The sequence below is a fragment of the Felis catus genome, chromosome C1 (genome assembly GCF_018350175.1).
Source record: "Felis catus isolate Fca126 chromosome C1, F.catus_Fca126_mat1.0, whole genome shotgun sequence".
NCBI lineage: Eukaryota > Metazoa > Chordata > Mammalia > Carnivora > Felidae > Felis > Felis catus.
The window spans coordinates 44,286,928-44,300,380 of record NC_058375.1 but is presented as its reverse complement, the minus strand read 5'-3'; the positions used below and the strand labels follow the sequence as shown (position 1 = coordinate 44,300,380).

The 13,453-nt window shown below is 44.7% G+C and overlaps 1 protein-coding gene across 1 annotated transcript in view; it reads right to left on the bottom strand.

Moving 5' to 3' along the window:
- Positions 1 to 9,926, bottom strand: part of TTC4 (tetratricopeptide repeat domain 4) — a 31,374-nt gene extending 21,448 nt beyond the window's left edge. The window contains exons 1-5 of the mRNA XM_003990132.5: positions 9,734 to 9,926; positions 9,005 to 9,122; positions 8,094 to 8,255; positions 2,565 to 2,642; positions 998 to 1,122 (exon numbers count right to left, since the gene is read on the bottom strand). Coding sequence (XP_003990181.1) covers positions 998 to 1,122; positions 2,565 to 2,642; positions 8,094 to 8,255; positions 9,005 to 9,122; positions 9,734 to 9,850 — 600 coding nt within the window. The 5' untranslated portion in view covers positions 9,851 to 9,926. The remainder of the gene's footprint in view (positions 1 to 997; positions 1,123 to 2,564; positions 2,643 to 8,093; positions 8,256 to 9,004; positions 9,123 to 9,733) is intronic.
- Positions 9,927 to 13,453: the final 3,527 nt, after the last annotated feature.

Below are 13,453 nucleotides of genomic sequence, written 5' to 3'. Positions count from 1 at the left end.
TCAACTCCTTGTAAGTCTAGAATGTACTAACACACACATATTCTCATTCAACCCTCATAAAAACCTGAGGCATATGTTATGTCCACAATTTTCAAAGAGGGGATTGAGTTTCAGAAATATCAAGAACTTGCCCATAGTTATGCTCTCTCTTGTCTGGAATGCTCTCCACTCCCCACACCCCACCCTCCAGCTGAGTAAACTTTTGCTCAATCTTCAAGAGATTAGACAGAAGCATCACCTCTTTCAGCCAGTCTTCTCTGCCATCCCCATTGCTGCCCTGCTCTCACCCAGGGCAGAGTTAGATACTACTACTCTATATACTATATTTCTTGCTTGCCTCTGTCACATTATAACTATAAACACATTATAACTATAAACAATAAACTTATTTGTGTTCTCCAGAGTTCCAAAGATAGAGAATAGTTCTGGGTTTGGTTTTTGTTTTTGTATGTTTATTTATTTTTGACAGAGAGACAGAGCGCAAGCGGAGAGGCACAGAGAGACGGAGACACAGAATCTGAAGCAGGCTCCAGGCTCTGAACTCTCAGTACAGAGCCCCATGTGGGGCTCGAACTCACAAACCAGGAGCTCATGACCTGAGCCAAAGTCGGATGCTTAGCCGACTGAGCCACCCAGGCGCCCTGGGTTTTGTTTTTCAAGAAGAAAAGTTGAGGTGCCTGGGTGGCTCAGTCAGTTAAGCATCCAACTCTTGATTTCAGCTCAGGTCATGATCTTGAAGTTCAGGAGTTCAAGACCCATGTTGGGCTCTGCACTGACAGCAAGGAGACTGCTTGGGATTCTCTCCCTCCCTCTCTCTCTGCATCTCCCCTGCTCATGCACACTTGCAAGCACATACACTCTCTCTCTCAAAAAAAATATAAACATTTAAAAAAAAATAAGAAAAAGTTTACAACAACCCAAAAGATACAATCTGGGAAATACTAAATAATTAATGCAAAGTAACAAATGCCAACTGGCTACTGATTCTGCCACCTACCTTCAGTTTGTCTGCTTTAGCCCTCATTTCCAGAAGCTTCTTCTCTCTGGCATCTATCTGCAACCCTTCATCACACCAGTTCACAGCCTCAGCAAAATTTTTCAGTTCCAAATGGCATAAGGCACCTGTAGAACCCAGAACCCTTAATATATGTGGACAATATGCATGGAAAGAGACCTCCTTAAACAAGAACCCCCACCTCCACCAGCCAGCATTCTGAAGGGAAAACATGATTAAAGCCCCTTGTACTGCATTCTCCAGACAAGGAAGAATATTTTGTGTATCTTAGATCAGAAAGATCTCTAGGGCCCATTCAGCTCAAAACTCCTGTAAGCATTCCTGGTATTAAGGGCTTTTAAAGTAGGGAAAGCTACAGCTTAATGGCAAAGAGCACAGACTTTGGAATCAGACAGATATGGGCTAGAAATCGGGCTCTGTCATTTACCAACTAGACATTAGACAAAGTACTGAGCACCTCCAAGCTTCAGGTTCCTCATCTGCAAATCAGAGTAAAGCCCATCTCAGATGATATTTTAAACGGAGACAGAAAGCAGAATTGACATTAGCCATTCATCAAAGCAGTGGCAAGACCAAAGACAATGATCTCTCCTAAAACGGTGCCCAAAGGCAGCTGCCTCTCCTCTCGCCATGTTTGTTCTTCTCCAGTTAGGCCCTTTAGACTTTCCACAGAATTTCAAAATATCAGAACTGTGAGGGCTTCGATGTCCACAGAATCTAACCTCATCTTCCAGAGATAGGCAAACTGATACTAAGAGTGGATGTCTTGCCATGGTCACATGCTGAGGTAAAACTGAATTCAGTCAAGGATTAGACTCCAGCTTGGAGCCAATTCCACAGGACTAGAGTGAATTTACTTGCTAATCTTTGAACAGTACCTTCTTTCCCTACAGCTGAGGAACACGGATCTACCTACCACCCCCTAACTACACATATCTAAAGAGGCAGAACTTTGATAAAGCATCTGGCTTAGGATAAAGCAGTTGGTCCATGGGGATATAGGGAAGATTAATATGTGATGAATAAATTAAAGTTTACAAAGCACTTTTGAGCTTCTCAAAGAAAAGGTAAAATATAAAAGTAATATAGCACTATTATTACATAGAAAGGTCAGACCACAAAAGAAAATATAATCTGGGAACATCTCAGCATCAAGAGTTCTCAGCAAAGGTCCAATAACTTACCTTTTAATTAACATGGCATTTGAAAATCTCACCTTTCAATCAGCTAATTTGGAAAAAAAATTAGAATGCAGCTTCTGGAACTGCTTTATTTTAATTAATTTTATTATTAATTTAAAATGAGGAGTTTCAATTTCTCTACAAATTCTTAAACCATAAAGGGTTATATTATTCTCTGGAAAATTCTTTTAAAAATGGCATGCTGCTATTGATAATAACCAGGAACTTAATATCAAGAATGCAAAAATAAGGTGACTTCATTAGTATATCAGACTCTTAATATTAAAGCTTAAAATTCCTCAACTCTTGGTGCAGTAAGTGCCAACTTTTCCATGATGACAATCATACTGTGGTTCTATGATACTTACCTCTTATTATTGCTTTGAGGTGGCAGGGTTTTAGCTTTTTGGCAGCTGTCACATCATTGAGAGCAGAACGAAAATTGCCTAATAGTCACCATTTAGTAAAAGAGAAAACAAGATTGAGATCAGAATATTTGCAAAAATTTGTGTGTAGAGACATATTCTTATACAGTCTTGGAGGAATATAAAAAAGAGCAATAGTTTTTAGAAAAAAATATAGTTGAGCTCATCAAGAGTCTTAGCAATATTTCTAACACTGGAAGCTCACAGAACAACTAAATGGGTAGCAAGCCCATGAAAAGATGCTCAACATCACCAATGACTGAAGAAATTGAAATTAACATGGAACTGGTAAAAATTAAAGACAGATAATATCCCATATCGGTGAAGACATGGAAAAAGGGCACTCGTGTAAGGATAAATTAGAGAGCAAATTAGCATGTACTTTGGGTGTATACTCTCACCCAACAATATTCTTCTGGGAATTTATCCTTAAAAATACTTGGGCAGGGGCACCTGGGTGGCTCAGTCAGTTAAGTGTGCATCAACTCTTGATTCTGGCTCAGGTCACGATCTCACAGTTTGTGGGATTAAGCCCCACACTAGGCTCTTCACTGACAGCACAGAGCCTGCTTGAGATTCTGTCTCTGCCCCTCCGCTCCCTCTCAAAAATAAAAACATTAAAAAACAATACTTGGACAAATGTGCAAGGATAAATGTAAACGCATGTTAACTGCAGTATTACTTTTAATTGTGAAATGCTGGTGATACCCTAACTATCCTCGATATGGTAATGACTAAATAAACTATGGTTATGCCCACAAATATATGGTCAACTAATCTTTGACAAAGCAGGAAAGAATATCCAATGGAAAAAAGACAGTCTCTTCAACAAACGGTGTTGGGAAAACTGGACAGCAACATGCAGAAGAATGAAACTGGACCACTTTCTCACACCATACATACAAACTCAAAATGGAAGAAAGATCTGAATATGAGACAGGAAACCATCAAAATCCTAGAGGGGAAAACAGGCAACAACCTCTCTGACTTCAGCTAGGGCAACTTCTGACTAGATACGTCTCAAAAGCAAATAGGAACTATTGCGACTTCATCAAGATAAAAAGTTTCCAGAAAGCGAAAGAAACAGTCAACAAGACTAAAAGGCAGCCTACAGAATGGGAGAAGATATTTGCAAACAATATATCAGATACAGGGTTAGTATCCAAAATTCTATAAAGAACTTATCAAACTCAGCAGCCAAAAAACAAATAATCCACTTAAGAAATGGGCAGAAGACATGAATAGACACTTTTCCAAAGAAGACACCCAGATGGCTAACAGACACATGAAAAGATGCTCAACATCACATCATCAGGGAAACACAAATCAAAACCACTAGGAGATACCATGTCACCACTGTCAGAATGGCTAAAATTAACAACTCAGGAAACAACAGATATTGGTGAGGATGTGGAGAAAGGGTTTGCACTGTTGGTGGGAATGCAAACTGGTGCAGCCACTCTGGAAAATAGTATGGAGATTCCTCAAAAAGTTAAAAATAGAACTACCCTACGACCTAGCAATTGCACTACTTGGTATTTATCCAAAGGATACAAAAATACAGATGTGAAGGGACACATGCACCCTAATGTTTATAAGAGCATTATCATTAATAGCCAGACTATGCAAAGAGCCCAAGTGTCTAAGGACTAATGAATGGATAAAGAAGACACACACACACACACACACAGATATTACTCAGCCATCGAAAAGAATAAAATGTTGGGGCGCCTGGGTGGCTCAGTCGGTTAAGTGTCCGACTTCAGCACAGGTCACAATCCTATGGTTCGTAGGTTCGACCCCCACATCAGGCTCTGTGCTGACAGCTTAGAGCCTGGAGCCTTCTTCAGATTCTGTGTCTCCCTCTCTCTCTGCCCCTCCCCTGCTTGTGCTCTGTCTCTTTCAAAAGTAAATAAACATAAAAAAAATTTTTTTTTAAAGGAATAAAACGTTGCCATTTGCAACAATGTGGATGGAGCTAGAATGCATTACGTTAAGGGAAATAAGGCAGGCAGAGGAAGACAAATCCATGAGATTTCATTCACATGTGGAATTTAAGAAACAAAACAGATGAACATGGGGGAAGGGAAAAAAAAAAAAGAGATGGAAACAAACCATGAGAGACTCTTAACTATATATAGAGAACAAACTGAAGGTTGTTGGAGGGAAAATGAGTGGGGGGATGGGCTAAAAGGGTGATGGGCATTAAGGAGGGCACTTGTGTTGAGCACTGGGTATTGTAAGCGATGAACCAATAAATTCTACTCTTGAAACCCATATTACATTATATGTTAACTAACTAGAATTTAAATAAAAATTTGGGAAACAAACTATGGTTAATCCATACTATTACATAGTATGCGGCCATTAAAAAAAGGAGTAAGATAGATCTGCATGTGAAAGGATCTGCACATGATAGGATGCCTGTACTACGTAGTTTTAAGTGGTTGTTCTATGTGTATAATGTCAATGTATAAAATGCAAATATGATTTTGTAAAACTAACCAATCTAAATATACAGGCATATGTACACACACATATGTATTTATAAATGTATTAAAAAAAAAAAACGGTCTGCAATCACACACACACTGGTTATCCAAACTAGGAGGGCCTGAAGTAGATTTTCACTTTCTAGTTTACTTAACAGTTTAGTATTTACCTATTATTTTCACTTCTAAAAATTCTAGCACAGGGGTCAGCAAAATTTTTCTGACCCTCTTCTGAAGGGCCATATAGATATAGTAAATATTTTAGGCCAAATATGATCTGTTACATATTTGTCTTTGCTTGTTTTATAATTCTTTAAAATATAAAAAACATTTTTAGCTCATAAGAAGCCAAGGATCCAGATGTGGCATGTGAGCCATAGTCTGCCAAATCCTGCTTTAGCCTTAAGATGAATCAGAATTAGTGGAAAACTTTACCACTGTGTTCATTATTGCATTATTTTAAAACACCTAGGGGCGCCTGGGTGGCGCAGTCGGTTAAGCGTCCGACTTCAGCCAGGTCACGATCTCGCGGTCCGTGAGTTCGAGCCCTGCGTCGGGCTCTGGGCTGATGGCTCAGAGCCTGGAGCCTGTTTCCGATTCTGTGTCTCCCTCTCTCTCTGCCCCTCCCCCGTTCATGCTCTGTCTCTCTCTGTCCCAAAAATAAATAAACGTTGAAAAAAATAAATAAATAAATAAAACACCTAAAAGCAGCTGTATATTTAATAATAGCAAACAGTGAAGCCAATAGTGTAAACACTGGTGTGTCCAAATGATGCAGCTTTATGTAGCTATTAAAATAATATTCACAAATAATTTTAATGACAGGTAAAACTGTTTATATGTTATAAAATTAAGTGAAAAGAACGGAATACAATATTGGAAGAACAGCATATCAACTACACAAAAAAAAAAATATATATATATAAGAGATCCAAAGACTTCTGGTTAAAGGTGGTAGATTGAACCTTTAGATAAGGTAGATACTTTTCCCCTTTCCCCCAAAAATGCCATAAACCCACAGAGACAAAAAGAGTAAGAATACAGAACACATTTTAAAGCCGGAAAACAAAGGGACAAGGGCTAAATGACTAATCAGGCCTAAGAAAACTGAATTCTAAGCCAGCAAAGGGAAAGCCCCAAAGCTGGTGAGTGGTACTGCAGAACCTAAAAGTACTCAGGACTAAGGAACTGACAGCACCAGGTACTTCTGGAAGTGTGGGTAAAGGGGTCTTCCATTTAGTGCGCTTTGAATCAAACCTGATTCTGCATACTAATCCTAGCACTATGTACCCTTACACAATTCATTTTACTACATTTACTGTATTTTACGACAATTTCTTACTCTGACTAGGGAAAAAGCAGTCAAGCTCACCTACGTTACATAGTTGCTATGAGGTCAAGAGAGATGACAAATGTGGAAGTGCTCTGTGAGCTGTACCAGTGAGGTATCATTTAAGGAACAGCAGGGATTGTCAAGCCTCTACTCCTCTAGCATCACACACACACACGGTTTTCTTCTTGCAAGGTGCTTCTTCTGGTCTTATTGGCCCTATACAGGATAGTCTTAAAGTTGCCCAAAGAACATGTAGCTATTGATCACAGTGAAATGCATAGCACACAATAAATGCTTTATGTGTATTTACTGACTAAGGAAATGAATGAAACTCCTCAGGGAAAGGCCAGGTCTTACCCATCTCTGCAATGCCCATGCCTAACACAGAACAAGAACTCAAGTTTGTCCGTTGAAGAAGAAAACGTATTCCTCCAGAAGTTAGAAAAATGGGTTTCAAGTCCTGGTTCTGACACCAACCAGAGGGTCCCTCTCTGGGTCTATGTAAAACGAGGGGTTGGTTGGCCCAAATAATCTCTTAAGTTCTATACCACTTTTACTATTTAGGATTGTATAATGAAACACACTAAAGGAGACAACAGTTGGAGCAGACTATGACTGGGGAGAAACTGCTCAAATGGTCACACCTGACTCATCCCAGCTAGACTGCAAGGCTTATGCTCTACCAGTCCCTCAGAAATGCCCAAGGCCCCAGGTCGTCTTTCAACTCTGTGATAAGAAACATGGGTCTAACATGACCAAGACTAGTCACCAGCAATAATGTTACCGAATAACCAGTGTTTCCCAAAGTCACATCTGCTCAACAGTCCTGCATGGTAATAAGCATTACCTGAAAAGGAGCTTACAAAAACATAAGAATCGTAAGGTAGGGTTCTTTGCTGTAGGTCATCCCAGCATCCTGAACATACTAATGTGAACTGCAAATCTGCAACAAAGCAGCAGCAAGTTCCAAATTTCCTTGCCTAAAGAGTATTTGTCACATCAAAGGTCCCACAGAATGCTCTTTGAAAAATTCTCCCTTTGATTTATATAGTTCTGTTACTTAAAAAATCTCTATTTCTTGAATCCTTCTAGCATCCTTAAGAATAGGATAAAAGGCCAAAAACAAAAACACATTTTTTTTTTTTTTTTTTTTTTGAGAGAGAAGCATTTGGACTAAAACAAATCTCAGATCATACCAACTCATTTATTAAGGCGGGTCACTTGTTTGGTTCAGATAGTAAGATGGGGCACTTGGGTGATTAAGCGTCCGACTTTAACTCAGGTCACGATCTCACTACTTGTGGGTTCGAGACACGCATCGGGCTCTGTGCTGACAGCTCAGAGCCTGGAGCTTGCTTCCGATTCTGTGTCTCTCTCTCTCTCTGCCCCTCTCCCATTCACTCTCTGTCTCTCAAAAATGAATAAGCTTAAAAAAAAAAAAATAAAACAGATAGTTAAGAATTATACAATCTATCTGGTTTCCCTTTTCACCAAGTCCACCTGGAAGATCGGAGTTCAGTTAAACTTGCCTAGCTTTCTGAGACAAGCAGCTCTGCTTCTGACACTCTCAAACTCTGCACTAGCCAACATAATGGCTTTTACCATAAGTTAATTCTTTAGAAAGCACTAAATAATAGAATAAATTACCAAGATAGTACTGTGCTGCTGCCCGGTTGGTATAAAGGACAGCATTCAAATCAGGGTCTGTGCATTTCTTCTTTAATCCTTCAGAGTACGAAATCACAGCTTTTTTATAGTCTTTTTCTTTAAAGTAATCATTGCCCTCATTCTTGTAGGTCTTGGCCTGTTCTGCAAAGAAGAGAATAAATAATCACTATTTCCTGTTTTTTTAAAGGCTCATTAAAAATAGATTCCAAACTATACAATAATGTAACATATGATAAATCAAATAGAAGAAACCAACAGAAAAAGAAAACTCAAAAATTAATGCTATAAAACTGGGTATCAACATGGAGAGACATAAGTCATGCATACTTAATGCTACAGTCAATTCCAAATATCTTACGAGGTAGATTATTAGGTACTTACAAAACAAGTATACTTATCCTACCTCTTGAAGAATGGACTTTTTTTTTAATTATTGAAGAAATGGGGGGAAATTCTACTTTTGTTTTTGCTTATGTTTTAATCCCAGGAATGCAAATTCCCCTCCTCACCCTAGTAAGAGCCTACAAAATCGTTAAGAATCAGTTCAAATTTCCAATCCATTGTGAGCCCATTCCTACCTCCCCCTCTTCAGTGTTCCAGCAACACACAGTATACAGCTACGTGTTGGCACTTACCAGATACACATAGGACAATCTGGCCATCCAAGGGAGCATAACCCTTGAGGGCCATCTCACTCACCCCTGTATTTCCCAATGCCTAGCATTTAGTATGTATCAAAAATGTAAAAAAAGGGGGGGGGGGTATGCGTGGAATAAATAGTGACAAGTTAGACCAGGTTAACTACTTGTTATCAATCAGAACCTTTCTGACTCGCTCTTTACCTGAATCCAACGGAGACACAAAACAAATACTAGACTCATGTCAGATACCTTCTGGAGATCGTTCTTCATCAAAAATAATTGACTGGAGGCAAGCCAAGTCAGGATTTTCGTTGGGATCAATTTCGGATGGCGCTTTCCTCATAAACAGGGGGACCTTTTCAAATTCCTGGAGATTAAGACAAGAACGAACTGTAGGAATAAGATTTTCCACTGGGCAGATCCAATTCCGTATCTCTACGTCAGAGTTTTCTTCCTCATCATGATTTGCAAATCAGGATTAGCTATCTCTCTCCCCATTCAGGCCTCAGTTCCCCATCTGTAAAATGATAGCGCGGGGTAACGACCTCTAAAGATTCTTTCGGTTCTCGTGTTTTTACAAGGGCCGCGGTAATCACCGCTAATTGAGCGCTCCTGCGTCCCCGTCACTGTACCCACCATATCCCTTCATCTTCGCCGCAATCCAACGAGACTGTGGGCTACAGTTTAGGAAATTTTACAAACGAGGCCATGGGCTCAGAGACATTAAGTAGCCGAGCCAGTAAGTGGTAGAGTCACAGGTGGGTCTGGCGCCTAAATGTACTGACAGCTGAAGAAGGCCCTCAAAACCTCGAGGCCGATTTTCTATCATTCCCAAGTGGAAACCACCTATCCGCTGGCAGCGCCAGGCCCGGGGATGAGGGAGGCGTCTCCGTGCCCAGGAGCCCCAGGTGTCGCGACGACCCCCACCCCCGACACACACACACACACCACACACGTGTGGGGCCCCGGGCCGCCTACCTCCTCCCACTGGTCCTCGTGGAAGCCGCCACTGTAAGGCTCGTTCTGGAACTTTTCCAGGAACGCGTCCATGGCATCGTCGGCGTCAGCGTCGGCGTCCGGCTCCCATTGCTCCATGGCGACCCCTCGGCTCTCGCGCCACGGTCGCAGCGGCTAAAAACGCGCGGCCACTTCCGGCAGCGCGGGTGCTCTTCCCTCAGTCCTCCGGGCCCGCGCCCGCCGGCGCGCCTCGGGTTCCGCCCTACTCGGGACACGGCCGGCCCGGCTCCACCCCTCCCCGGCCGGCACCACCCCCGCCCCGCCCTCCCCTCAGCTGGCCGCAGTCCCGCCCCCCGGTGTTTGGGATGGTGGATAAACCCAGCGCCCCGCAGTGCTCCCTTATCACTCCGTTAACTCGTTTGTTCAGCCAGTTAACACGTGTTCCCCAAGCTCCTTGTGAGTTCAGGCCTATTGTGGTGGCTGGGTATACAGTGGTGGGGAAAGCAGATAAAAAGCAGATAAAACCCTTGCTCTCCAGGAGCTGATCAGGCAGTGCGGGGAGACAGACGGTAAACATATACTTTGTAAGAGGTTGTCAGGTGCTAGCAAGAGCTATCAGGGGAAAGTTTCAAACTGGGTGTACAGGCATGCAAGCAAAGGAGGAGGCCGGAAGTGGCCAGGGCCTGTTGGGGGGTGAGGGCGCGGGGAGAGCACTCTCCATGGAGGGGATTGGCAGGGCCCAGCCGCAGGGAGGGGAGCTGGGGGAAGGGAGTGCTGGTGCAGAATGAGAAGTAGGGTGAGTAGGTGAAGTGAGAGGGATGATGAGTAGTGATTCTGACTTGGGTCTTCCTCAGCGTGCGGTGGTAGCTTCTGGAGAGTTTTGAGAAAAGGGGCTATGTGATCAGACATGCCTATTTCTGAGGTTAACCACCTCCCTACCCGCCCCAGCTGAGATGGAAACAGGATCTCCAGGGGAGGTGTGCCTTCCTTCAGCCACAGGGTTACCCAACAGATGGCTACCCGGGCCCTGCATTGGGTGCTACAGCCTCAGGAAGCCCACAGCCTGGTCTGGAAGGAAAGATGGACAGGCAGCAGACCTAAACCAGGGCCGATTACAAGTCTGCACAGTGGAGGCCTAGAAGAGTGGGTGTTACCTCGGGGATTCAGAAGAGGAAGGTCTCCACAGATGGATGGGCTCTGGAGGGGAGCATCTTAGGCAGAGGGAGCCCCTGTGCAGAGAGGCATGGAGGTGTGTAAGAGCCTGGCATGCTGGGTACATGCCACGAATCAGGAGGAAAGGCCAGCAAGGTGGATGGGGGCCAGAGGGCAGTCAGGCCTTTATCTGGCAGAGGATAGTGAGCCAGTGATAGACCTAAGGACAGATTTGTTTTAGGAAGGCCTGGGTTGCCAGGTGAAGAATTGATGGGAGGAGGCTGGATTAAGAGAGGAGATGCTGGTGAGAGACTAGGGAAGAGAAGAGATTGGAGGCACAGCAGTGGAGCTGGAAGACTTAGCCATTATCTCATACTCAGGCGAAAGAGATAGCAGGGCTAAGGGTGGATGCACGGAGGGCTGTGGCTTCCAGCACCGGGCCTGTGGCTTTTCCCTTCTAGCTGCCGCCCATGCCCGGCAGGACACCTGGTCCAAGTGCCTCCTCTCCTCCAATTCGGCACCTCCTTTTCCACCTTCATCCTCCAGCCTGCTCCCTAATCGTTCCCATTCTCACCCTCCTCCTCATTATCTTTTCCCTTCTTGGGTACAGAGCCAACAGATCCTGTGGCTTCCATTTTTTTATTTGATTCCTATAAAACTCCGTGAGGTGAGAATTCATTTTACAGGTGATGTCGGGGGAGGCTCAGTAAAGGGAAGTGACTTGCCGAGCGCTCTCTGATCCTTCTGACTCCAGATGACTTGGGGGCGCTGGCCAATCACTGAGCCCCTGTCGGCCTCTGTTGTGCTTCGAAGCCACCCAGACCAGAATGTGGCAGCTGTCATTTGTCAAGGCCAGCCCAGACCTGGGTTCTGGCCAATGAAAGCAGCAGTGTCTTTGGGTAGAAAGGGCTGAGCCACAGGAGTTGGGAGACGTTTGGGACCCACACTTCTATTGATTCTCTTGGGTGACCTTGCACAAGGCCCACTCATCTTGGAGCCCTGCCCTCATCTGTAGAATGAGGGCAGTGAAGCCAGCCTGCCTTGGCCACAACGCCATGTGGCTACCGCGACACTCCAAGGAGGCCATGCTTGTGAGCATTCTTGGCAATGGAAGAGGTTATGCACAAGGAGCACTCCCATTTCCTGCTCTCTCTTAGGCCCAGAATCCTGATGGCCCTGGCCTACCATTTATTGGCAGAGGATTGTGTGGTCAGCATCCTGGGTTCCTCATCCCAGCAGGAGCTTAAATGTACTCTACACTCTCGCCCTGGGGAATCTGACCTCAGCCCTGTCTTCGAGGAATCCCGAACATGCTTCCATCCTGGGTCCTTCTGCCGAACTCCCCACTGTGCAGCCAGCCAGCCACCTGGCAGATGTCTCTACTGTCACAACACCAAGCCTCTCAAGCTCACCACATCCAGCCTCAACTCCTGTCTCTGTGAAGCTGCCTCTGATCCTAAAGGACCAACCAGTGTGGGGGACACCATTGACCCGGGTCATCCACCCAGAAATGCAGGCACCACCCTCAGCGCCTTGCTCTCCCTCCCCTTCCTCCATTCTGTCAACCACCGGGTTCTGACAATTCCCCTTCCTCTGTCTCCCCAGGGTCCAGTCCTCCCTCACCACCCTGCCCTGCCATCCAGGCTTCCATTCCTCCCCACGAGCTGCCAGCCAAGTCTCCCTGCCTGTGCTTTTGTTCACCACCCCTCTTTCCTTCCACCACAGAATGAGCTTTCTTCCCCTCCCTTTTATCATTTTTTCCCTTTTAGGCCTCAGAGCCCTCCTCCTTCCTCCCTCCCACCGGCCTGTGTTTTAATGTGTATTTTCAGCTTGTAAGTGTTCTTTCAAAGTGTGACTTCTTTTGTGCAGACATTTTTTTACGTCCTCTTTCCCTCAGCACAAGGTTTTAGGTCCCATCCAAGGTGCTACACGTACCCCCACTGCCCCTAAGTGCTGCATGGGACTCCGTGGCGCCCGTTCACTCCCTGAGGACGGATACCCAGGCGGCTTCCTCTCCCAGGCACCACAAATAATGCTGCAATGGACTTCCTCATACATCTTTTCTTGTGGACCTCTGGGAAGAGCTCCGAGATGTGTGCCCATGAGTGAAATGCCGGGTCATGGCATGCATAAGCTTAATATGAATGAACAGTGATGGATTTGTGTCTGGAATGGCTGCACCCATGTGCCCTCCCACCAGCAATGCCTGCGGGGTTCCTGTATCTTCTAGAGGAAGGAGCTTTATAAAGCCGACATCTGTCCACATCTCTCCCCTGCTTAACACCCCACCACGCCTTCCCGCTGCTCCCTTAACACGGCCTCCACCACCATGGCAAGCTGGCCCTGGCCCTGATCTACACACACACACACACACACACACACACACACTCTCTAGGATCCATTGAACCTACATATCAGCAGCTGGTCCTCAGTCCCGTGTGCCCTGCTCTCCTCCATTCACGCCCACCATATGGTCCTATTTCCAAGCCTTCTAGTCTTGCCCCTGACACCCCTACTCCTGGCTGGCCTACATACGTCCCCTGAACTTCACAAGCTCCCATGAGCCCCTTCATCACAGCACCGCCCTGC